Raw genomic sequence first — 23,468 nt, 5'->3', positions numbered from 1 at the left:
ACACACACACACTCACTCACTCACTCACTCACTCACTCTGGATCCATACCACGTAGGTTGTTCTACATCTAAGTTTTATTTGCACATAATGATGTTTTTTGGACTTCCTTCCAAATATTATATCCTTATCTAACCCACTTTTTTATTGGGCAGAATACATAAGTTGGAGTTAGGTAGAAATTGTCTCCTGTTGCTGATAACTTCAGTTGTTTCTTGTTTTCACTGTTACTATGCTGCAGTCAACCTCGTGATGCATACATGTATCAAACACATTGTTCAAGTATATCCAAAGGATAAATCTCTAGTTAAATTGTGGGTCAAAGGATAAAAGCTTCTTAAATTTTGATAAGTAGTATCCCTGTCACTCTCTTACAAGGTTACACCAATTGGCATTTCTAACAAATTTAATTCTAAGAAGAAACCAAGACTTAGAGACAGTTTAAGTAACTTGACCCAGGTTCTCAAAGTTGCTGACTTGTAGAGTCAACTTTCAAACTCAGACCTACCCATGCTATCTCTTCTCAGCCATGAATATTTCAGTTGCCATTTTAAAGCATAATTTTGGCTTTAAAACTAGGAAGCATCATTCCATGTCTTTTTATATGCTCATAACTCAAATAAATAAAAGAAGCAGGGTGCAGTGGTGCATGCCTATAATCCTAGCAGCTCAGGAGGCTGAGACAAGAGGATTGCAAGTTCAAAGCCAGTCTCAGCAACTTAGTGAGACTCTGTCTCAGAATAAAAAATTAAAAGGATTGGGGGTGTTTCTCAGTGGTTAGGCACCCCTTGGTTCAATCCCTAGTACCAAAAAAAATTTTTTTAAATGTAATAAAAGATGTTTCTTGCCAAAGACCAGATAGCCTCCAAACTGCTAAATCATTCAACATAAAAATACTACCTGAAAAGGTATAATGTTTATGAGTGAGATTAGTAGCTTTGGGTATAATTATATTGGTACATGATATTCATGGACAGCAGAAAGTACACCAAAATATGGTTTCCATCCCACCTTGAGCCAGTGACGCAATAAAGCTTTCCTTTGGCATCCCCTGTGTGTTATGGCCTAAGGGAGAACAGGTGGCTTCATCATAGTTGCCTTGGAAAGTTTTTCATTTTGTTTGACCCAGAACTTATTTCAAAATTCCACCAAAAATACAATTATTAATGCATTTGTAATCACATACCATAATATTTATTACAAGTGTTTGACATAAGTAAAGGGTATTAGCATTTTCTTTCAGGACTTCCTTTTTCCATTTCTTTTTATTATGTGTTTTTTTCTTATATCTTGTCTGCTTTACTGTTAGTTCTGTTCATCCTAAGCTTAGACCACATTTTTTTCTCATTTGTCTCAGTTCTAAAGAAAAACAGTGTTTCTCTGTGTGAACCACAGGGTCAGCTCTTAACTTCAGATTGAAACTGAACCCCTACACAAATATACACACTGATAAGTCAGAGACATTTCTTAACTTTCTGTTTTTGCATCTGTGTGTGTGTGTTTCCTTACTTATGAAATTATATTGGTTTTTCCCATTTTATGATTAAAGAAACTGAATCAGAGAAAGCTGTGTTTCTTGCTTCAAACACAAGCCAAAATCAGAGTTCAGATTATTCTTTATTATCCACTAGTTCCTGCTTCATTACAAGAAATATCCAACTTATAAAATAGGTTGGGCTCAAGAAGTTTGTTTGTAAGTCAGTTATTTGGCACTTGATCTGCATTTTGCCATGGTGGAAAAAAAATGTTTCAAATGGTATTAAGTCCCTCAGCTAGCCTATAAGAATCTATTTAACTCTTGTGTAACTACAAAATGTGTATTTGCACTAAAAATAAAAAAGAATGGTAGTTATGAGTCTGTTTAAAAAGAAAAAGGGAAATTATTTTCCTTAGGGATGCATAGACTTAATTAGAAGGTAGAGAAACGGGTGAAAATAGTGGAGAGTTTAGGAGAGATTTCAAGGTACTTCTAAGGGTGTTAGAAGTTGATAGCACTGTCCCAGTTTTTCCTTTAGAACTTTGAAGATGTTTGTTGTTGTTAGATGCTTCTTACTAACATAACTCACCCGACAATTGTGATTAGAATCAATGGGATTGACTGAATTAAATTTTTAAAAAAATAGATGATCTGAGATGGTGTATTAGCCAATCTGAGATGGTGAAAAATAAACTGGCAAACCAGTACTTCTTCCTTCTATCCTGATAGAAAAGGCAGGAGTTTTTTTTTTGTTTGTTTGTTTTTGTTTTTTTTTTTTGTTTTTTCTTTTAGCCCAGCAGGTCCCATCAGTGGGTTTAGCTTGGCTGAGGTCTAGAGGCAGCTTTGGAGCACAGGTTGCAGGTGGAGGCTGGAGAATACTATGCTTTCAGTAGTTTCTGTGTGTGAAGTGTTTGTCCATGGCAGTTTCTAATTCTGGACAATCATTTCATTGATCTCATCTAGCCATTGCTTCCTATGTCTATCATAAAATAAACATTTTAAATTTCAGTTAACTTTTTAAAGAGGCCAGCCTTCTCTAAATGTCCTTTAATTTATATTTTATTGTTTTCAGAGGATCAGCATATAGCTCATCCTTTTAACAGCAAAAGGGAGGATATGTTCTTCAGTAAACAGAAGCTTAAGTGAGGGGCACATTTGGAAAGTGAATGAAGAATGATTACTTTGTGCCTCCTGGGCCAGATTAGTGTTCTTATTGGACACTATGCCTACTTTGCTCTCCAGCGAGTTGCACAATTCATTTAATTACTTTTGCTTTGTGTTGGACATATTAATTGAGTATTTTATACTGGATATGTGTACCCAAGAGTGATTTTATGAAGGTGAAAGCAACTTTATGTACTGCAATTCAGAATTCCACTAGGTGGTCATTATAAGAGGAAGTTTGGGGATTGGCAGGGAAAAGTAATTGTAATTAGGTAAGTAACACCTATTTGATTTTTAAAAATACTTTAAAATGTTTTTGTCTTTCTACTGAAATGATATGTAGGAAAGTTTCTAATACATACCTTAATTCCTGTATTTTTTATTATGTGATGCTCATTTAATTGAATGTGTGTGGGTTTTATCTGAAAGGTAAATAAACTAATAATGCTAAATTCTCATCCCAGTACAATGATACTTCCTGGGTGCCAGTATTTAGATTAAAGTTTTTTGTATTCTTCTCGTATACTTTGCTCCAAAATGCTCTAGTTGAGTAGTTGACACAGTGGGTAAAAATGTGCATTAGACTCCTCTTCGTAGGTTTTTTGGTTTGGTTGCCATGTATTTAGACCAAAATTGGCTACCTGTGTTTATTTGTTTTTAATATTTATTTTTTAGTTGTAGTTGGACACAATACCTTTTTTTTTTTTTTTTAATGTGGTACTGAGGTTCGAACCCAGGGCCTTGCATGCACTAGGCGAGCACTCTACCACTGAGCCACAATACTAGCCCCTGTGTTTCTTGTCAGAGGTGTGGAGAGACTGGAGAAAGATTTCTTCAAAATCTGTTTTGTCTGCTTAGAAGTAGTGAGCCAAAGGTTAGTGAGCCCAAAGTATGTACCCAAAGTACCGTGCCGAAAGGGTTCGTGAACCAAAGTATGGTTTTCTTTTTTTCTTGTTGGCTTTCGTGTATAGGTTAAGTAGACCAGTGGCATCTAATGACCTGTTTTTCTTACTGTGAATTTGCAGATTTTGTTTTTATGTTTCTTAGAGGAGGTGGGGTGAACTAGCAGAGAAGAAGGAGTTTGTCTGTTTCTGTCCTTGTTTGTTGACTAGACAAGCATCCTACTAGTAATTTGAACATGTAAGGGTTTTCCTTTATATTGAATGCCTGAAGCCTTTGGTGAAAGGAAAAAAAATGTAAGGAAAAAACTTTCATCTGAGGCAGATCTTACAGTAGTATTGTCACAGAAGAAACTAAAGGAGTCCTGGAGAGGGAAACCTCAACTCTTCTGAGTTGGGTCCTGGACAAACATCACAAAAATGAATTAAAGGACATTAGTTAGAGGCACAGAGATTTATTTAGGAAAACAAAGAATACATGTTTGAGGGAAAATGTGGCCCATCTCCAGAGTGAGAGATACTCTTGGGGTCTGAGATTCTTTTTTTAAAATGAAACTTGGTGAGGGATGGGAATGGGAAGGTTTGTGAGGATGACATCAGTCTGGTGATCACAGGATGGTTTAGGTTGGTCTGGTCATGCCCAGGCTCCTTAGGTTGGTATGGTCTCCATTATCTGATCAGTAGATAACTGGAAAGTACCCTAGATTATAGGTTTCTTAAAATATCATATGTCTCTTTGTTTAATCTATTTATTGCATGGGTGAATTTTGATTACACTGAGTGATTTTTGGAAGTGAATGAATTTATGGTAACTCTAAGATTTATGTATTTCCCAGAAATGTGGGAGTGACAGGCCTGGGAGAAGAACTAATTTGGGGAGTAACAGGCCTGGAAAGGCATGTGAAACTTCAGTTTAAAATTACACTTCCTTGTTCTTCCTTTTGTCTCCTTTCTACCTATCTTTTTATTTCTTCTATCCTACCTCGGTATCATTTTTCTCATGTACGAGCAATGTTACTTATTATGTATAACAAAACATGTTAATACATTTATGGACAACTATGTAATATGATTAAATTTTTAGCATTGTAGTAATTGATGGAAAAAGAAGGAGAAAACTTGTGCATCTTGTATTTTGATTGTAAGAATTCTTAGCTAACTAATTTTCATTTTCTTTTGTTTATTCTTATTCTTTGACTTAAGTAATTTGGAAGAAAAGTCTATGGTTTTGGGGCTTTTCTAAAGCATAAAACATTTGAAGATTATTCACATTGTTTTAACCTGTTCAACTGATGCCTTCAGGTCCTTCATTTTGCCCATCACTCTTCAGTCAGAACACCTAAGCATCCCTAAATATTCTAATTTCTTTTTTTTTAAATCTTGTGACCTGAATGCATAATCTTTATTTGTTATTTTTAGTTATACATGACAGTAGAATGTATTTTGACATATTATACATATACAGTATGTATAATATATCATATAATTAATAAGAGTACAACTTCTTATTCTTCTGATTGTACATGATGTGGAATTACCTTGGTTGTGTATTTATATGTGAACATAGGAAAGTTTGTCCAATTCATTCTACTGTCTTTCCTATCCCCATTTACCCTCCCTTCCCTTCATTTTCCTTTTCCTAATCCAAAGTACTTCTATTTTTACACTCCCCCTTATTGTGAGTTAGTCTAAATATTCTAATTCTTAACACATTCTTGCATGTCTAAAATGAGAAGAGAAGAAAGGCACTGGGGGGAGAGGTGAGGTGGCAGAAGTGATAGATGGGGATAGGAGAGTGTTCTTTTTTTAAAATTTTTTTATTAGTTGCTCAAAACATCACAATGACATATCATACATTTGATTCAAATGGGATATGAATTCTTATTTTTCCACGTGTACAGATTGCAGTATCACATTGGTTATACAGCCATGTAGAGAGTTTTCTTAAAATGCACCAGTATCTGGAGGAAAGAACAGTGCCTGGGTGTGGCTGGTTCCATTGCAGATGCTGCTGGGTTTCTACCAATGGTAGAACAACTTACTGCAAAAACCCTTGTGTTCAAAAAGCTCTTTTTAGATATCTTTCTTTTCTTTTTTATGTATTTGCTGACCTGCTTATAACTAGATGATTTTCTATAGTTTTCTTTCATAGGGTCAAGAAATCAGAGCATGGCTATGAGCAATGGAAACAACGATTTTGTGGTTCTGAGCAATGGCAGCATCACAACCAGTGCTACCAATCCTGGTCCCCTTACCCCCTGCGATGGAGACCATGCAGCCCAGCAGCTCACACCCAAAGAAGCAGCAAGAACAAAAGTGAGTCCAAATGGATGCCTGCAACTTAATGGCACAGTTAAATCATCCTTTCTGCCTTTAGACAACCAAAGAACGCCTCAGATGTTATCCCAATGCTGCCATCCTTGCCCATATCATCACCCTTTGACCAGTCATAACAGTCACCAAGAGTGCCATCCCGAGGCTGGCCCTGCAGCACCCTCTGCTTTGGCCTCCTGTTGCATGCAGCCACACTCAGAGTATTCTACATCTCTGTGTCCAAACCATTCACCTGTGTATCAGGCCGCGTGCTGTCTTCAGCCCTCGCCATCCTTCTGCCTGCATCATCCGTGGCCTGACCATTTTCAGCATCAGCCTGTGCAACAGCACATAGCCAACATCAGGTGAGTCTTTGAAAGTTTTGCTTGCCTTTAGCATTCAACTGATTCCACCTGGATGTGACTGCTTATATTTATTTCCCCAAAAGTAGGAGAGGAAAATGTGTTGGGAAACAAAACTAATAATAATGCTTATTTTATGGATTGTGTGAAGCCTACTAAAATGCAAATGAAATAATATATCTTATCCATTGACTTCTTGGTCCATTAAATTCTTCCTTCCTTTTTCCATGTCTACAACCTGGCTATACCTGAGTTACAAAGTTCAGTAAGATGTTTTATTGTTAGCAGTTCACACAGAGAAATGCACAGATCTTTAAATATGCAGTTTGATCAGTTTCAGCAAATGTGTACACTAGTATAATCCATATCTTAGCCTGGTGTAGCTAGCATATTTCTGTCCCTCTCTCAGTCATTCCCTGCCCCAGACATCGTCTCTGCTTTGAGTTCTGTTACCACTGATTTGTTTTTTCAGCTCCTAGAACTTCATACAAAGTCATATGCAGCATTTATTCTTTTGTTTTGGGCAATTTTTGCTCAGCATAAAGTTTTTGAAATTGATCTATTTCTGTGTGTATTAATTTTTCTTTTTCTTACTGAGTAGTAATCCGTTTGTTGCATGTAGCAAATTCTCTTATAACTAAAGAGTCATATACAGAAAGAGATTAAATGATAAATACTTTTCACCTTTATCAGATTTTACATATTGAGATTATGTATTTTAATCTTAGAGGAAGAAAAAAAATGAGAGAACAGGGTAAAGCGGGTTGGGAGAGGGATAGTCCTCTGCAACATGTTTCTGTAGTTTCTGAATACATTTCCATATGGACATAAGAACCTCATAGTTCTAGAACTATGATAAGAAATTCACCAAATTCATTATATTATATGATATAAATGTGATATGTTATAATGATATATATATAAAATCACAAATTAAATGGTTGCAGAATGTGAGATGAGATGAATTGTTCTATTTTAAAGCTGAACTCTCCTTTAAAAAGTCATAAAGTTAATAACTGTGAGCAAATAACCAATTCTTTCAGTATGCCAGGTTGTGCCAAGATTCTCAGGATTTTTTACTTAGCATTTCTTTAATAATCTAATTTAAAATATGATCTAATTTAATTTATTGAGAGTGCTATGCACACTTTAAATAATATGGTGTTAATAAAACAGAGAAGTGGGTGACTGAGCTCACCACTGCCTATTTTTTTGGCCCTGAGGCCTCAATAATCATGGTGAACTTACTTCAGATTGTGCATGACCACTGGGCTCATATACTTGTTCCTATGAGATTTATCTTAGGATTTTAACTAGACAAAAAGAATGAAGAAAAGCTTACTGCCTTCTGGAATAAGAGTCTGTTATTTAAAGTGAAAATGAGACCTAATGAAGAAGTTACCTGAAAATAAAAGATTATAACTAAATTACAGAATGTTCATATTTTAAAACACTAACAGTATTTAATTTGAATGAACAAAAACTGATAAAAAAAACACCATATTTGTCCATCCAGAAAACTTATTTAAAAAAGTGGAAACTGATGAAGGAAATTTTTCTTATTTCAAATTTTATCTCAAAAACTTGAGCCTTTTGATTAATTATTTGTTATAGTCTTTTAAAGGTACTTGCAAAGGAAAGGTACATGTCCAGTTGTGTATATCATGCACTTTATTGTGTACAAGCATTACTTTCCTATTTTGTATATTTATTTGTTCAACAGTATTTAGTGAATACGTACATGTGCCAAGCACTGAGGAGATAATTCTAAACAGATTGAGGCTTTTTTCCCCTTCATTCTATAAACTAGTAGGAAAGAAGACAGTAAATCAAACAGCTACAATATTGTGATAAATACTACCAAGAAGGAACACACAGGGGTGCAGATGAATAGACGTCAAATGAAGAGAGAATAGGGGGATTGTCTTTCTTACAGGTAGCAGGAACAGTTCCTGCCTAGACTCATAAGGAAGTGTGGGCCCAACTGCAGCAGACTTTACTGTGCCTTGACCTTGATGGAAAGTAGTAGCAAGAGGAAAGATATCCTGGGATCAAGTGTGGAGAGAATTTTAACCACTTAAGGACTACTAGGCCTTTATCTGCAGGCCATTTGTGGACCTGTTAGAGATTTGTTGCCTAGCATGCAGGAGACCCTGAGTTCAATTCCCAACACTGCAAAAAGAAAAGAAAAAACAAAAAGGAGGTGTGTGTGTGTGTGTGTGTGTGTGTGTGTGTGTGTGTGTATTTTCATAATGGTAAAATATACATAACATAAAATTTATCATTTTAACCATTTTAAGTGTTCAGGGGCATTTAATGCATTTTCATTATTTTGCAACTGTCACCACCACCCATATCCAGAACTTTTTTATCATTTTCCCAAACTGAAACTCTGAACCCTCTGAACACTAACTCCCCATTCACCTCTCCCCCAGCACAGGCAACCACCATTCTACTTTCTGCCTCCATGGATTTGACTATTCTTGGTACCTCATATAAGTGAAATCATATGCTATTTGTTGTGTGTGTGTGTGATTAGTTTATTTCACTTAGCATAATGTCTCCTTAGCCACATTATACTATATGTCAGATTTTTCTTCCTTTTTAAGGCTGATTGATATTTTGTTGTACCTATATATCACATTTTGTTTATCCATTCATTCATTGAGGGCAACTTGCATCTTTCACCTATTGTGAATAATTCTACTATGAATATGAATATGCAAATATCTGTATGAGTTTCTGCTTTTAATTCTCAGGGGCATATGCCCAGACCAGAGGTAAAATTCCTGGATCACATGGCAATTCTCTTTTTTAACTTTTTGAGGAACTACTATACTATTTTACAAAGCAGCACTATTTTATATTCCCACCAAAGTTCCAGATTTTCATATCCCCATCAGTATTTGTTATTTTGTCTGTTTCATCTTATTTGAGAATTATCACCCTAATGGGTATGATGCTACAGATTTTTGAGGAGAAAAGGAATACTGTCATCTTCATTCTGGAGAATAGATTGAATCAGAATTGTTATGGATAAGAACACCATTAGAAGGCTTGCTGCAGTAATTCAGGTGAGAGACTGTGGTGACTTGAACCAGGATTTAGAAGTAAATTCCTTCCAGGGAGATTAGAAGATAGAATAGACTGGATTTGGTGAATAATTGGATATGAGGTAGATATGGGAAGAGAGGAAAAATCACAATTGATTTTCAGTTTCTTGGCCTGTACTGGAGGGATAAATAGTAATGTCATATACTAAAATGGAGAAGAGAGGTAAAGGGTCCTAAGTAAACAGAGTGGAGTCATGGAATTTCCTGGGGTACTGGAATTTGGTGATAAATGGTATTAAAACAGGATATAAGTTATAACAGTGATATTCCTTCAGAGAATTAGGATGCTATGTAATATATAATGGCAACATTGAGGACAATGATCCTGGTAAGGGTTATCTTAGACTAAACTCTGAAGAACTTAAACTCAAGCCAGCAGGTATTTATTTGCAGGATTATGCTCTGGGCCAGGACCTGAGCCAGATGCTGGCTCCCTTTTTCCATCCAGTAAGATAGCCACAAAGTACATTTGGATGTGGACAGAACTGCTATGTAAGGGAAAAGAGAGCAGTTTGGGTGAGTCTGAACAGAATGTCCTTAGTATAGAAATTCTGAAAATGGGAATGCAGTGATGTTTTCTGCCCCTCGTTAATTATTCTATTCAGCACTTTTAAGAATTTTTTGGAACAAACATTCTAGAAGCTGAACTCCATCAGGCATTTAGATTTCCTAATTCTTTTTAGTTTGCTTCATGATGATTTATTGCATCTTGATTTTTTTTAAGTTTTGTTTTAAAATCAATAACATCAAGTACTTAATAAAGTATTGTTCAATTACTGTTTAAGGTGCATTCATGACTGCACATTATTTTAAAGGATATCTTAAAAGTTGACAGTCTTACAGTAAATTGCAGGGATGGAGGGTCCCAAGTGCTTTGGTTTGTTATTGTTATTTGCACATATACCCAAATGGGCCCATCTGTTTAGTATTTTATCTTTAATGTTTTCATTTATTTATAAAGCACTTAAGCCATAGAGAATGTTTTAAAGAGTCAGTCAAATATTTTAACCTAGTCTATTTGCTACTTACTTGAATATGTTCATGTTCCTATTTCTCCTCCTCCCTTTGTAATACAGTAGGGTCTTTTTCATTTCCTCTTGATTCTTTAAGCTCTAATCTTTCTAAAAGATTCATTATATTGATAACCTGTGTGTGATTTTTGTCTTTGTAAAATTCTTTTGTAACATCTGATCAATACAATTAAGATCATTGCAGAGATCACATTTAGTATATCCTATATTAACACTATATATCACCATACTACCAACTATAAACTAGCTTAAATTGATTTAGTTTTAAAGTTTCAGACTTTTTTCTTTGTAGATCCCTAGTCTCATATTTATTGTTCAACCATTAATTAACATGACTGAGAACAGGAGTAATTCAAAAGGCAAAATATCTTCCTATAAATAAGACTTGTGCTTATACCAGCAGGTGCTAAACCTAGCTATCCATCCAGTCACCTGGGGAATTGAGGATAAAACATTTATTTTGCTGTAGAAACAGTAAAGAATTGGAAAGGATCCCTGCAGGGTAGTAAAGCTTAGGGACAGTTGGGCTGAGGATAGAACTAAATGTGGGCCTTGAAAGATTACTAAGAATTAATAAAAGGACCATAGCAGGCAGAACATGGAAGGTGGGAGAAAATTCTTAGGAGAGAGCTTGCAAAAATAAAGGCTTATTTAAGAAGGAGTAGAGAACAGGGCTGTTGGAGTGGAGGATCTTTGAGGATGAGAGTGAGCTTTTCCTAATTCTACATCCTGAACACAGTCCAGCTGTCTAAAAGGCTGCATGGTAATGATCTGTTCTTTATCCTCCAGAGTTGGAAAATGCCTCTCAGGAGCCAGTCACATTTCATATATGCTGGTTGAAACAAGTTGCAAATAATTCATTTAGGATCTTCTTATTGTTTTATTAAAATGAAAGGATAATAGTATTATTGCAGAGTTAATAAGAAGCTCTGCATCCAAAAATAGTCTGAAAGATTTCTAATCTAAACTATACTTACTTTTTAATTTGGTGTTGCAAAGAAATGTTCTTCATCGTAACAGTATCCATAAATGATCATTGGCAATGCCACGGTCATTATCATGATAGGGAACCTGTGATATTTTGGGGTATTTTTATGTCTCTGAAGATGATTTCACAGACAGATGGTCACTTTGAATATTTCTTGTGGCACAGTGGAAGAATTAGAGCTATACAGACTTAGAATGCTTGGCACAGAGGGGATAAAGAACCCTATCCTTAGCTTAGTCTCTTAAAAGTTAACTGAACATTGTCCTTGCCATCCCATACATTGCAACTGCATGGTTATTATCACCTGTATTTCTTTTCTTTTTCAGCTCTTTATTCATTTACCAATTTCTGACTCACTTTTTCCATGTTTTCTTTTTGTTTCCCCTCAGAACATTAGTTATTTTCTGTGAAGAGACAGAATCTACCACTTGAATTCTTATTCTCTTATATAAATTGTATCATAATATCCAGAGGAAAAATTATAGATACCTCTGAGCATCATTTTCCAATATCTGTCTTACTTTCCTGCACCTGGCCTACAGAGACCCACCTTTTCCATTTCCTTATTCCTGGTGATGGTGTTATTTTGTTTAGCCAGAAAATTTAAATAAAAAATCACTCTGAACACACATCAGCATTGTGGCCTGAACCACAGCGTTGACGTAGATCTCAGCATCTTTGCTTTACCCAGATCATCCAGAGTCAACCCCAGTGCTTCTTTAAGATGTTAGAGCAATGGACAGAGAGATTCAAGATGACTTATTCACTAATTTAGCAAGTATTTAAGTAGTAGTTAGTGTTAGGTGTTGGAGACACAGATGAAAACTACAAGCCTGGTCCACAACTTCAAAGATATGAGAACAGTGTGGACAGGTAAAGCAATAGGTTTCAACATGGGCTGACCGCAGGTAGATTATCATCTTTGATCAATACAAATTGATAGAATCACTGCTACATCCTCTGGAGCATAGAAGGTAAATATCAGTGTTTTTTTCAGAGCAATGGACCAGGTTTATATATTAATACAAAAAGGAAACTAAACAATACAGTTCTAAAAATTCATATCCTCCTCTTATAGTGAAATAGTAATTTATCTTTATTTCTTAATGTAAATCATTACATCTCTTGGACTGCTGGGCAGGTGTATTTTGCAGGAAAGAATAGTTAAACTTCATTCTTGGACCTTTGCTATTCAGTAGGGTCCAATAAAATTAAAATTTTAATTCTTTGGTCACACTAGCCACATTTCAGGTACTCAGTAGTCATATGTGTCTAGTGACTAACATATTGGACAGCACAATGTAGAGCATTCCCATTATTACAGAAAGTTCCATTGGACAGGGCTATGTGTCTTGGCTTTGTAAAGCAACCAAGATCTCTTTTCAATCTTCTTGGGAGCAAATAGAACTCATGATGTACAATAACAATATTTGTCAGTGAATACCCTTGTGTCAATATAATTCCAGTTAATTGGGATTTGTTTGCTTCTCTTTTGTTGAATATATAATTAAAAAAATCCATTTTCTTCAAAAATTTGAAGGACTAAAGCCCTATATTAGAAAAAAAGTATATAATAGGCAAGCATATCTTTCAAAATCTTCCCGAAGCCACAATTACATCCTACAAAAGCCACCCCACATCATTATTTTGATATCTTCAATGCAAAGTTATCAGCTTATTCAGTTTCTAGTTGCTTAGGATTTTGGTAAGTAGATCAAATATAGATCATAGTTTTTCTGAAGGGTAGATAAGTGCAGTGAGGCTCTAGTAGCAATCATTGGTGTGATATTCTAACTCTACTTTTTCATGGCTCCATTTCTTCTCCTTTCCTCACTATACAATATACAAGAGCCTGGGCTTTGGAAGATACACTGCATTTGAATCCTGGCCCTGCCATTTATTAGCTTTGCCATCTTATATAAATATTTAATTTCTCACAACCTTAGTTTCCATCTCTGTAAAAATGGGAATGACAGTAGCTGCCCTGCACTTAGCACAGTACCTAGCAGCACTGTATATTAATTTCCCTTCTCTTTTAATTTTTGTTCCTTTCTTTTCCTTCTCTTAATTTGTTGTTACTTGCTGCCTGTATTTAATCGTGCTGGTATTGTTTTAGTAACAAAGCTATTATTGAGACCAGGCTTAAATAAATACATGATGCATCCCTTTTCATTCTTCGTTATAAATTATACACTTTATTCACTCCTTCAACATCTGGGAAAGAGCAAGTGGAAAAGAGGGTCACTAATTTGCCTTCTAGAAAAGGAAAAGGGGTTGTTGAGAAGGCTTTCCAGCCCCAATGATTCAAGGCCTTCATACTTTATACCAATTACATAATCTGATTATGATAGTTCTATAGTTATTTTAGAAGAAGTCTGGTAAGATTTAATCTAGATTTTATGGAAACCAAGGTTTATTTTTACATTCCTTAAAGTAGTCAAATTAACTTTTTAAAAAGGGATAATGTTTGTAAAATTTAAAACGTTCCAAGCTTGCTTGCCAAAGCCAGTCAATTTGGCAGTCAGATTGAGTGAAGGCCTGTTTTATTAGGAGGACTTCTTTTAGAGAGTTCTTTATATTATAAATGAGCAGATTTTAGAGTGCTTTGCCTCATGGAATGCACTGCACAGTCTGTAATACATTTCAGAATATGAGCCTTGGTCATCTTTTACTTTAATAATAAATGTCAAGAAACAATGCCTTCTTTATTTCATAAAATTAATTAATATAACATTTTGGAAAGAAGGGAATGTATTCTTTAATTACTCCCTTTTCTTATTGCTATTAGTTGTCTAGCAGGTACTGAAGAGTGAAGGGAAAAAAAAGCAGTTCAAGTGATTTTTTTTCCTTTTGGTTAAAAAATCAGGTTGTAAAGGTTGTAAAATGTTTGGCAAACATAAGAAGTAATAAAAAGACATTGTTACAGATCAGTTACATCATTAATTCCAGGAAGAAGGCAATTGTTATCTACTGCAACTTCTTTCCAAACTTAATTTGCATTGTTAGGTATAATTCAAGCAAATTTATAGAACTTAACATTTAAAGGAGAAATTTGATTGCTGTACTTTTTAGCAAAATGGACTGTACAAAATTATATATTTTTTTGTTTTAACACAAACCAGATATTCAACTGATTGCTTGGTATTTTGGAGTTTTAAATATAGCCTAGTTCCAGGGGTCTATTTAGGCTTCAATAAATATTTGTTGAATGAATGATTATGAAAAATATTTCTTAAAATGTGTGTGTGTGTTTGAAAAATGTACAGAACTTTAAAAAACTCATCAAATTTGATCAGTGTGATCAAGCAGCTTAGATAGTCAATTTGGGCAAAAATATCACTTACTCTCAGAATATCACAATAAGTGTTTAGAGGGTTATGTGAGTCTCGGAGAGGGTGATAGAGATAGGTGGGTTTAGAGAAAGCATCATGGGAGATGATGCTTTTCAAAAATGGACAAGGATCCAGCTGCTGAAATCATGGGAGCAAGACACCTAGAGGATCCTGGAGCAGAGCAAGGCAAGCTCTCTTCTTCATCTGGAAAAGGGCCAGAGGGTCATCGCTACAGGGCATTCATTTCATTCCACATTTACAGATTATGCTATAGTTAGTCCATGAAGATTGCTCCCTGAAACAGTGGATTCTGAATCTTAGATAATCACCATAAAGCATTTATTAAGTATCTAACTACTTTATATGTAATTATATAATTCTAATACCTTTGATTGACAGGTATTGCCCTCAGTTTGTTAAACCATTTGTGTGAGTACGTGTGTGTTAGGTTGTGTTATGTATGCTGGTGTATCTTCCAGGCCTAGTGAGGTGCATAGCATTTGTTAAACTCTCAGAAATTAATTGTTGAATGAACTGAATATATCATTGAGCATCAGTCAAGTCCTTATGGAGAGCTTGATTTTATGGCATGATAATTTGATAATGAAAATCAGGTACCACTGGTCTAATGCACATAGTGAGATATTTCCCAGATAGTGGGAGAAGGTGCAAAAGGCTTTGCTTCCTTTATTTGTTGTTTGAATCTGTCTTTGGGTTACCTCCTCCTCTCCTGTAAATCTCCTCACCCCAAATGCATTGACATTTGTTGTTGTTGTTGTTGTTTGTTTGGTTTTGTTTTTGTTTTTGGTACCAGGGGTTAAACCCAGGGGCACTTTACCACTGAGCCACATTCCCAGCCCTTTGTATTTTTTATTTTGAGATGGGGTCTCACTAATTTGCTTAAGGCCTCTCAAAGTTGCTAAGGCTGACTTTGAATTCGAAGTCACCTGCCTCAGTCTCCCAAGTTGCTGGCACTACAGGCAAGTACCACTGTGCTCAGCAATGCATTGATTTAAAAAAAATCATAGCTTCCTTTGTGACAAGAAAAGAAATTAAAAATAGATGTGTAGTCCACTACTACTACAGCTCTTGAGCATCCTTCTTGTTTGATTTCTGGATTCACTTTGAGGGCAAAAATGGGGATGGGCCTGGTGACCCTGGGCCTATGTCCTAGGGAGAGCCAGACTGATTATAGTCTCTCTGTTCAACTCTGGTCACCTCCATCATATTTGCAAATCTGATAAAAGTGGCTTTATAAGCAACCAATAAATTATGAAGCTGGAGGATAAATCCTAAATTCCAGAATAAGGATTTGGGCTTTTCTTTGTTCATGTGTATTCTTTTGAATTTAGAAAGTCAATAAAACAAGACAGTCAAAACTAAATTTGATGCTTTGTTCTGTGTGAATTTACTGGTTAGTTGGTTTAGATAAATCAGTTCCTTTCCCCCGTTTGAATGGTATATAATTTTGATAGATACTGTGTAGTTTGAGCTTCAAGCATGATGCTTTCTACAGGAACATAAGCAATTTACTGTCTTTAAGCATTATTTCATTGTGTCTAGTAAGAAGCAAAGATGGATAGTTTAGCATATTTATTCCTTTGGACCCTATTTGTGTCTGTGGTCACTTGGACCTCACTGCCACCTTCCTAAAATATTGCTTTCATTATGTTACTTTGCTTAGAAATCTTCCAGTTTCCCCAAACTCCTTGACCTGGCTTTGAAAGTTTTCCTTTAGGGGATGGAGTAAGTTTTGAAGAAGAAGGAAGCATTAGTTGAGGGAGGAAGAGTCTTCTAGCCCTGGACAGGAACGGGTGACTGATCTCAGTGAATAAGATTATTTTTAACAGATGATTTTCCTTGTACTTTAGAAGTTTAAATAGAAACATGACTGTTTATCTTTATTTTCACTTATGTATATAAGGGAAGCTATAGTAGGGAGATAATTCTTTTGGTCCTGGCCAATACTGAATGTTCTGGGTCTCTTTGGTTTTTAGCTGTTAGTTTGAAACTTTGGTTTTCAGCTGTTAACCATGACCTATCATATATATTACCAGAAACTAAAATTACTTCATTATAAAGCAATCCCTAGGAAAAATTTATTTAAATAGTATTAATTTATTATTAAAAACCTTTCTTCTATTGCATAGAGTTAATTCTACATTGAGTTCCAAATTGTATTGTCCCCCTCCCCCACACCTCCTTACCCTTGGACCTCTTCCTCCTTAAATTTCTCAGTGGGCAGCATCAGTGTCTGGTGAGTGTTTGGGCTTATGGATTATAGAATTCCAGCATTCCATGCTCGTAAGTTAGTTAAGTTTAATAAGGTTTTCCTGGCTTTCTTATGGGCTTTTCTTGGATCTCTTATTAATGATTACTATTCACTTCTTATTAAGAAAACTACATATTATACTCTCATTAAGCATGTTTTGTACAGGGCTCACAGCAACAGTCTGACATGGAAAGGCTTGAGTTTAAGGGTAAGTACTTTATAATTTAGTGTAACTTTAAAATGTAACACATGAGGCTGTTTGCTTTATAACCTCAACTAAACTATGCAGATTTAAATTCATGTGCTGAGGAAGAATGTTTTCTTTTAACCAAAGCTCCTTTTCAATCCTTTAAAAATATTTTAAATTAACAGTTGTTCCTTTCAGAATTCTAATTGATTTAAAGTAGTTTCTTTACTGTTGCCAAAAAAAAAAAAAAAAAAGGCTTTCTTAGATTACTCTTTTGGGGTGTGAATTGTATGAGACCCGAACCATGTGGTATTTTGACCTTTCATAGTGCCCTTCCTCTGCCCCCCTGATAAGTGGCAGAGACAAAATGTGTTTGAAAATGAATTTCCCATGCCCTGCTTCCCTCACCTTTCAGCAAACAGCAGAATAGCCACCTTTTAACTAGTGATCTGCTAGGCCTCAGAACTCATCTTAAGGAGATATAATTAACTAATAGTATGACACCCCCTGCCATTCCCAACCTGTTTTGTATAATATAATTCCTTTCTTGGTGACTTGAATAGTAACAGCATTATTTCTTGCTTCCTACTTATTTCGGAACTGGATCAACTAATAAAAGTAAAAACTTTTTTTAGCCTGAACTGGAACTGAAGCTATTACATGAAATTCAGATTTGTTTCAGCTTTTGGAGTGGTTTTGAGTTTATGTGGTACAGGCAGAGATCATGTACAATTAAGCACAAAACATTTATTGTTTTTCTTTGGGACATCACAGAAATAACTTTCAGGGGTTACCAGGCTTAGTTGCTAATTGAGATAACTGTTAACCAGATTCAGTGAATGTGCAGATTTGCCCTCAGCATTTCTGTTGAATAGACATCCTTAAGTTTCAAATGGTTGTTTTTTTGCCAGAAAGTTTTCGTTGAGTTACCATGTTGACTTATATGTGCATAAACCTGCACATTTCTATCATTTGATGCAATCTTTTAAGCTATATTCTTAGAAACATTCTTAATGTCTTTAATGGAAAATTTGCAAATTATTTAACAGCTGCATTTGAGGTAAGTTTTTTCCCCAGCTAATTAGTAGGCATTGAATGGTTAACTGGGCTTTAAAGTAGACTAAAGAGAACAAATTCATCAGGAATGCCCATAATCCATAGATACTTAAGCAGTTACTTGTCATTTTGAAACACATGCATTATTTTCTCCTTTACACTAGCATATTCTCATCAGTTATAAAGAGACTATAAATTTGTTTAAAATGTAGAGATTGATTCCTGTAGGATGGAATGGTCATAATCAGGTCTGTATCTTAAGAGAGATAAATTCAACACAGTATTAAAAATGATTTTTGGTATCAGTTTAGAAACTAAATATTTATTTATTTATTTATTTTTATTGGTTGTTCACAACATTACAAAGCTCTTGACATATCATATTTCATACATTAGATTGAAGTGGGTTATGAACCCCCAATTTTACCCCAAATGCAGATTGCAGAATCACGTTGTTACACAGCCACAATTTTACATAATGCCCTATTTGTAATTGTTGTATTCTGCTACCTTTCCTATCCCCTATTATCCCCCCTCCTCTCCCCTCCCCTCCCATCTTCTCTCTCTACCCCATCTACTGTAATTCATTTCTCTCCTTGTTTATTTTCCCATTCCCCTCACAACCTCTTATATGTAATTTTGTATAGCAATGAGGGTCTCCCTTCATTTCCATGCAATTTCCCTTTTCTCTCCCTTTCCCTCCCATCTCATGTCTCTGTTTAAAGTGAATCTTTTCTTCCTGCTCTTCCTCCCTGCTCTGTTCATAGTTGCTCTCATTATATCAAAGAAGACATTTGGTATTTGATTTTTAGGGATTGGCTAGCTTCACTAAGCATAATCTGCTCTAGTGCCATCCATTTCCCTGCAAATTCTATGATTTTGTCATTTTTTTATTGCTGCATGGTACTCCATTGTGTATAGATGCCACATTTTTTTTATCCATTCATCTATTGAAGGGCATCTGGGTTGGTTCCACAGTCTAGCTATTGTGAATTGTGCTGCTATGAACATCGATGTGGCAGTATCCCTGTAGCATGCTCTTTTAAGGTCTTCAGGAAATAGTCCGAGAAGGGCAATAGCAGGGTCAAATGGTGGTTCCATTCCCAGCTTTCCCAGGAATCTCCATACTGCTTTCCAAATTGGCCGCACCAATTTGCAGTCCCACCAGCAATGTACAAGTGTACCCTTTTCTCCACATCCTCGCCAGCACTTGTTGTTGTTTGACTTCATAGTGGCTGCCAATCTTACTGGAGTGAGATGGTATCTTAGGGTGGTTTTGATTTGCATTTTTCTGACTGCTAGAGATGGTGAGCATTTTTGCATGTACTTGTTGATTGATTGTATATCCTCCTCTGTGAAGTGTCTGTTCAGGTCCTTGGCCCATTTGTTGATTGGGTTATTTGTTATCTTATTGTCTAATTTTTTGAGTTCTTCGTATGCTCTGGATATTAGGGCTCTATCTGAAGTGTGAGGAGTAAAAATTTGTTCCCAGGATGTAGGCTCCCTATTTACCTCTCTTATTGTTTCTCTTGCTGAGAAAAAACTTTTCAGTTTAAGAAAGTCCCATTTGTTGATTCTTGTTATTAACTCTTGTGCTATGGGTGTCCTATTAAGGAATTTGGAGCCCGACCCCACAATATGTAGATCGGAGCCAACTTTTTCTTCTATCAGACGCAGAGTCTCTGATTTGATATCAAGCTCCTTGATCCATTTTGAGTTAACTTTTGTGCATGGTGAGAGGAGAGGATTTAGTTTCATTTTGTTGCATATGGATTTCCAGTTTTCCCAACACCATTTGTTGAAGATGCTATCCTTCCTCCATTGCATGCTTTTAGCCCCTTTATCAAATATAGGATAGTTGTAACTTTGTGGATTAGTCTCTGCGTCCTCTATTCTATACCATTGGTCCACCCGCCTGTTTTGGTACCAGTACCATGCTGTTTTTGTCACTATTGCTCTGTAATATAGTTTGAAATCTGGTATCGCTATACCGCCTTATTCACACTTCCTGCTTAGAATTGCTTTTGCTGTTCTGGGTCTTTTATTTTTCCATATGAATTTCATGATTGCTTTATCTATTTCTACAAGAAATGCCGTTGGGATTTTGATTGGCATTGCATTAAACCTATAGAGAACTTTTGGTAATATCGCCATTTTGATAATGTTAGTTCTGCCTATCCATGAACAGGGTATATTTTTCCATCTTCTAAGATCTTCTTCTACTTCTCTCTTTAGGGTTCTGTAGTTTTCATTGTATAAATCTTTCACCTCTTTTGTTAGGTTGATTCCCAAGTATTTTATTTTTGTTGAGGATATTGTGAATGGAGTGTTTTTCCTCATTTCCGTTTCAGAAGTTTTGTCGCTGATATACAGAAATGCCTTTGATTTATGTGTGTTGATTTTATATCCTGCCACTTTGCTGAATTCATTTATTAGTTCTAGTAGTTTTTTTTGTAGACCCTTTTGGGTCTTCTAGGTATAGAATCATGTCATCTGCAAATAGTGATAATTTAAGTTCTTCTTTTCCTATTTTTATGCCTTTAATTTCTTTCATCTGTCTAATTGCTCTGGCCAGTGTTTAGAGAACTATATTGAATAGAAGTGGTGATAGAGGGCATCCCTGTCTTGTTCCAGATTTTAGAGGGAATGCCTTCAACTTTTGTCCATTCAGAATGATGCTAGCCTGAGGCTTAGCATAGATAGCTTTTACAATGTCAAGGTAAGTTCCTGTTATCCCTAGTTTTTCTAATGTTTTGAACATAAAGGGATGCTGTACTTTGTTGAATGCTTTCTCTGCATCTATCGAGATGATCATATGGTTCTTATCTTTAAGTCTATTGATGTGGTGAATAACATTTATTGATTTCCGTATGTTGAACCATCCTTGCATCCCAGGGATGAATCCTACTTGATCATGGTGCACAATTTTTTTGATGTGTTTTTGTATTTGTAGTTTGTATTTGAGGATTTTTGCATTTAGGTTCATTAGAGATATTGGTCTGTAGTTTTCTTTCTTTGAGGTGTCTTTGTCTGGTTTCGGAATCAGGGTGATGTTGGCCTCATAGAATGAATTTGGAAGAGTTCCCTCTTTTTCTATTTCCTGAAATAACTTGAAAAGTACTGGTATTAATTCTTCTTTAAAGGTTTTGTAAAACTCCGCTGTATACCCATCCGGTCCTGGGCTTTTCTTGGTTGGTAGTCTTTTGATGGCTTCTTCAATTTCATCCATTGATATTGTTCTGTTCAAATTGTGTGTATCCTCCTGACTCAGTCTGGGCAAATCATATGACTTAAGAAATTTATCGATGTCTTCACTATCTTCTATTTTATTGGAATATAGGTTTTCAAAATAATTTCTAATTGTCTTCTGTATTTCTGTAGCATCTGTTGTGATATTGCCTTTTTCATCCCGTATGTTAGTAATTTGAGTTCTCTCTCTTCTTCTCTTCGTTAGCATGGCTAAAGGTCTGTCGATCTTATTTATTTTTTCGAAGAACCAACTTTTAGTTTTGTTAATTTTTTCAATAGTTTCTTTTGTTTCAATTTCATTGATTTCCGCTGTGATTTTAATTATTTCTTGCCTTCTGCTACATTTGCTGTTGTTTTGCTCTTCCTTTTCTAGGGCTTTGAGATGAAGTGTGAGCTCATTTATTTGTTGGTTTTTTCTTTTTTTGAGGAATGACCATCAGGCGATGAATTTTCCTCTTAAAACTGCTTTCATTGTGTCCCATAGATTCCGATATGTTGTGTCTGTATTTTCATTTATCTCTAAGAATTTTTTGATTTCCTCCTTTATGTCTTCTGTAAACCATTGATCATTCAGTAACATATTGTTCATTTTCCATGTGATGTAGGATTTTTCCTTCCTTCTTTTATCATTGATTTCCAGTTTCATTCCATTATGATCAGATAAAATGCATGGTATTATCTCCACCCCTTTATATTTACTGAGGGTTGCCCTATGGCATAATATATGGTCTATTTTTGAGAAGGATCCATGTGCTGCTGAGAAAAAAGTATATCCATTTGATGATGGTTGATATATTCTATATATGTCAGTTAAGTCTAGGTTATTGATTGTTATATTGAGTTCTATAGTTTCTTTATTCAACTTTTGTTTGGAGGATCTGTCCAATGGTGAGAGAGGTGTGTTGAAGTCACCCATGATTATTGTGTTGTGGTCTATTTGATTCTTGAACTTGAGGAGAATTTGTTTTATGAATGTCGCAGCACCATTATTTGGTGCATAAATATTGATAATTGTTATGTCTTGTTGGTGAATGGTTCCTTTTAACAGTATATAATGTCCTTCTTTATCCCTTTTGATTAACTTAGTCTTGAAGTCGATTTTATTCGATATGAGGATGGCCACCCCTGCTTGCTTACGAGGACCGTGTGCATGGTATATTTTTTCCCATCCTTTCACCTTCAGCCTGTGTATGTCTTTTCCAATCAGATGTGTCTCCTGGAGGCAGCATATTGTTGGATTTGTTTTTTTAGTCCATGATACCAGCCTATGTCGCTTTATTGGAGAGTTTAAGCCATTAACATTCAGAGTTACTATTGATATATGGTTTGTACTTCCAGCCATGTTTGATTACTTATCCTTTTTAAAAAAAATTTAGTTTGTTTCTCCATGATTATCTTTCCCCTCGCCCTCTGTCTTTACTGAGGCACTTTCCACTGATGGTTTTGGTTATTGTTTTTCATTTCTTCCTCGTGTAGTGTTTTGCTCAAAATGCTTTGCAATGCTGGTTTTCTGGCTGCAAATTCTTTTAGCTTTTGTTTATCATGAAAGATTTTTATTTCGTTGTCACACCTGAAGCTTAATTTTGCTGGATACGGAATTCTTGGTTGGCATCCATTGTCTTTCAGTGTTTGAAATACATTGTTCCATGACCTTCTTGCTTTCAGTGTCTGTGATGAAAAATCCGTTGTTAACCTTATTGGTTTACCCCCTGAATGTAATCTGTCTCCTTTTTCTTGTAGCTTTTAATATTTTCTCTTTGTTCTGTATATTGGATATCTTCATAACAATGTGTCTTGGCGTTGGTCTACTGTGATTTTGTGTGCTCGGTGTCCTGTATGCATCTTCAATTTATATATCTGTTTCCTTTTTTATTTCTGGAAAGTTTTCTGTAATTATTTCATTCAGCAGGTTACTCATTCCCTTGGTTTGAATCTCTGTACCTTCTTCTATCCCGATGACTCGTAAGTTTGGTTTTTTTATGTTATCCCATAACTCTTGGATGTTTTTCTCGTGATTTTTTACCAGC

General features: G+C 35.5%; 1 protein-coding gene across 11 annotated transcripts in view; it reads left to right on the top strand.

Annotated features, from left to right (window-relative positions):
- Positions 1-23,468, top strand: part of DISP1 (dispatched RND transporter family member 1) — a 204,952-nt gene that overhangs the window by 144,250 nt on the left and 37,234 nt on the right. For 6 of the 11 annotated variants that reach the window (XM_081298100.1, XM_081298099.1, XM_081298098.1 and 3 more), the window contains one exon: positions 5,678-6,216. In XM_081298100.1, coding sequence (XP_081154226.1) covers positions 5,708-6,216 — 509 coding nt within the window. In that variant the 5' untranslated portion in view covers positions 5,678-5,707. The remainder of the gene's footprint in view (positions 1-5,677; positions 6,217-23,468) is intronic. The other 5 variants (XM_081298095.1, XM_081298092.1, XM_081298094.1 and 2 more) reach the window with 1 other exon arrangement.

Source organism: Spermophilus citellus (assembly GCF_964194105.1).
Source record: "Spermophilus citellus genome assembly, chromosome: 6".
Lineage (NCBI taxonomy): Eukaryota > Metazoa > Chordata > Mammalia > Rodentia > Sciuridae > Spermophilus > Spermophilus citellus.
Note: the sequence above shows the minus strand (reverse complement) of the source record. Positions and strands in the feature narration are given on the sequence as shown.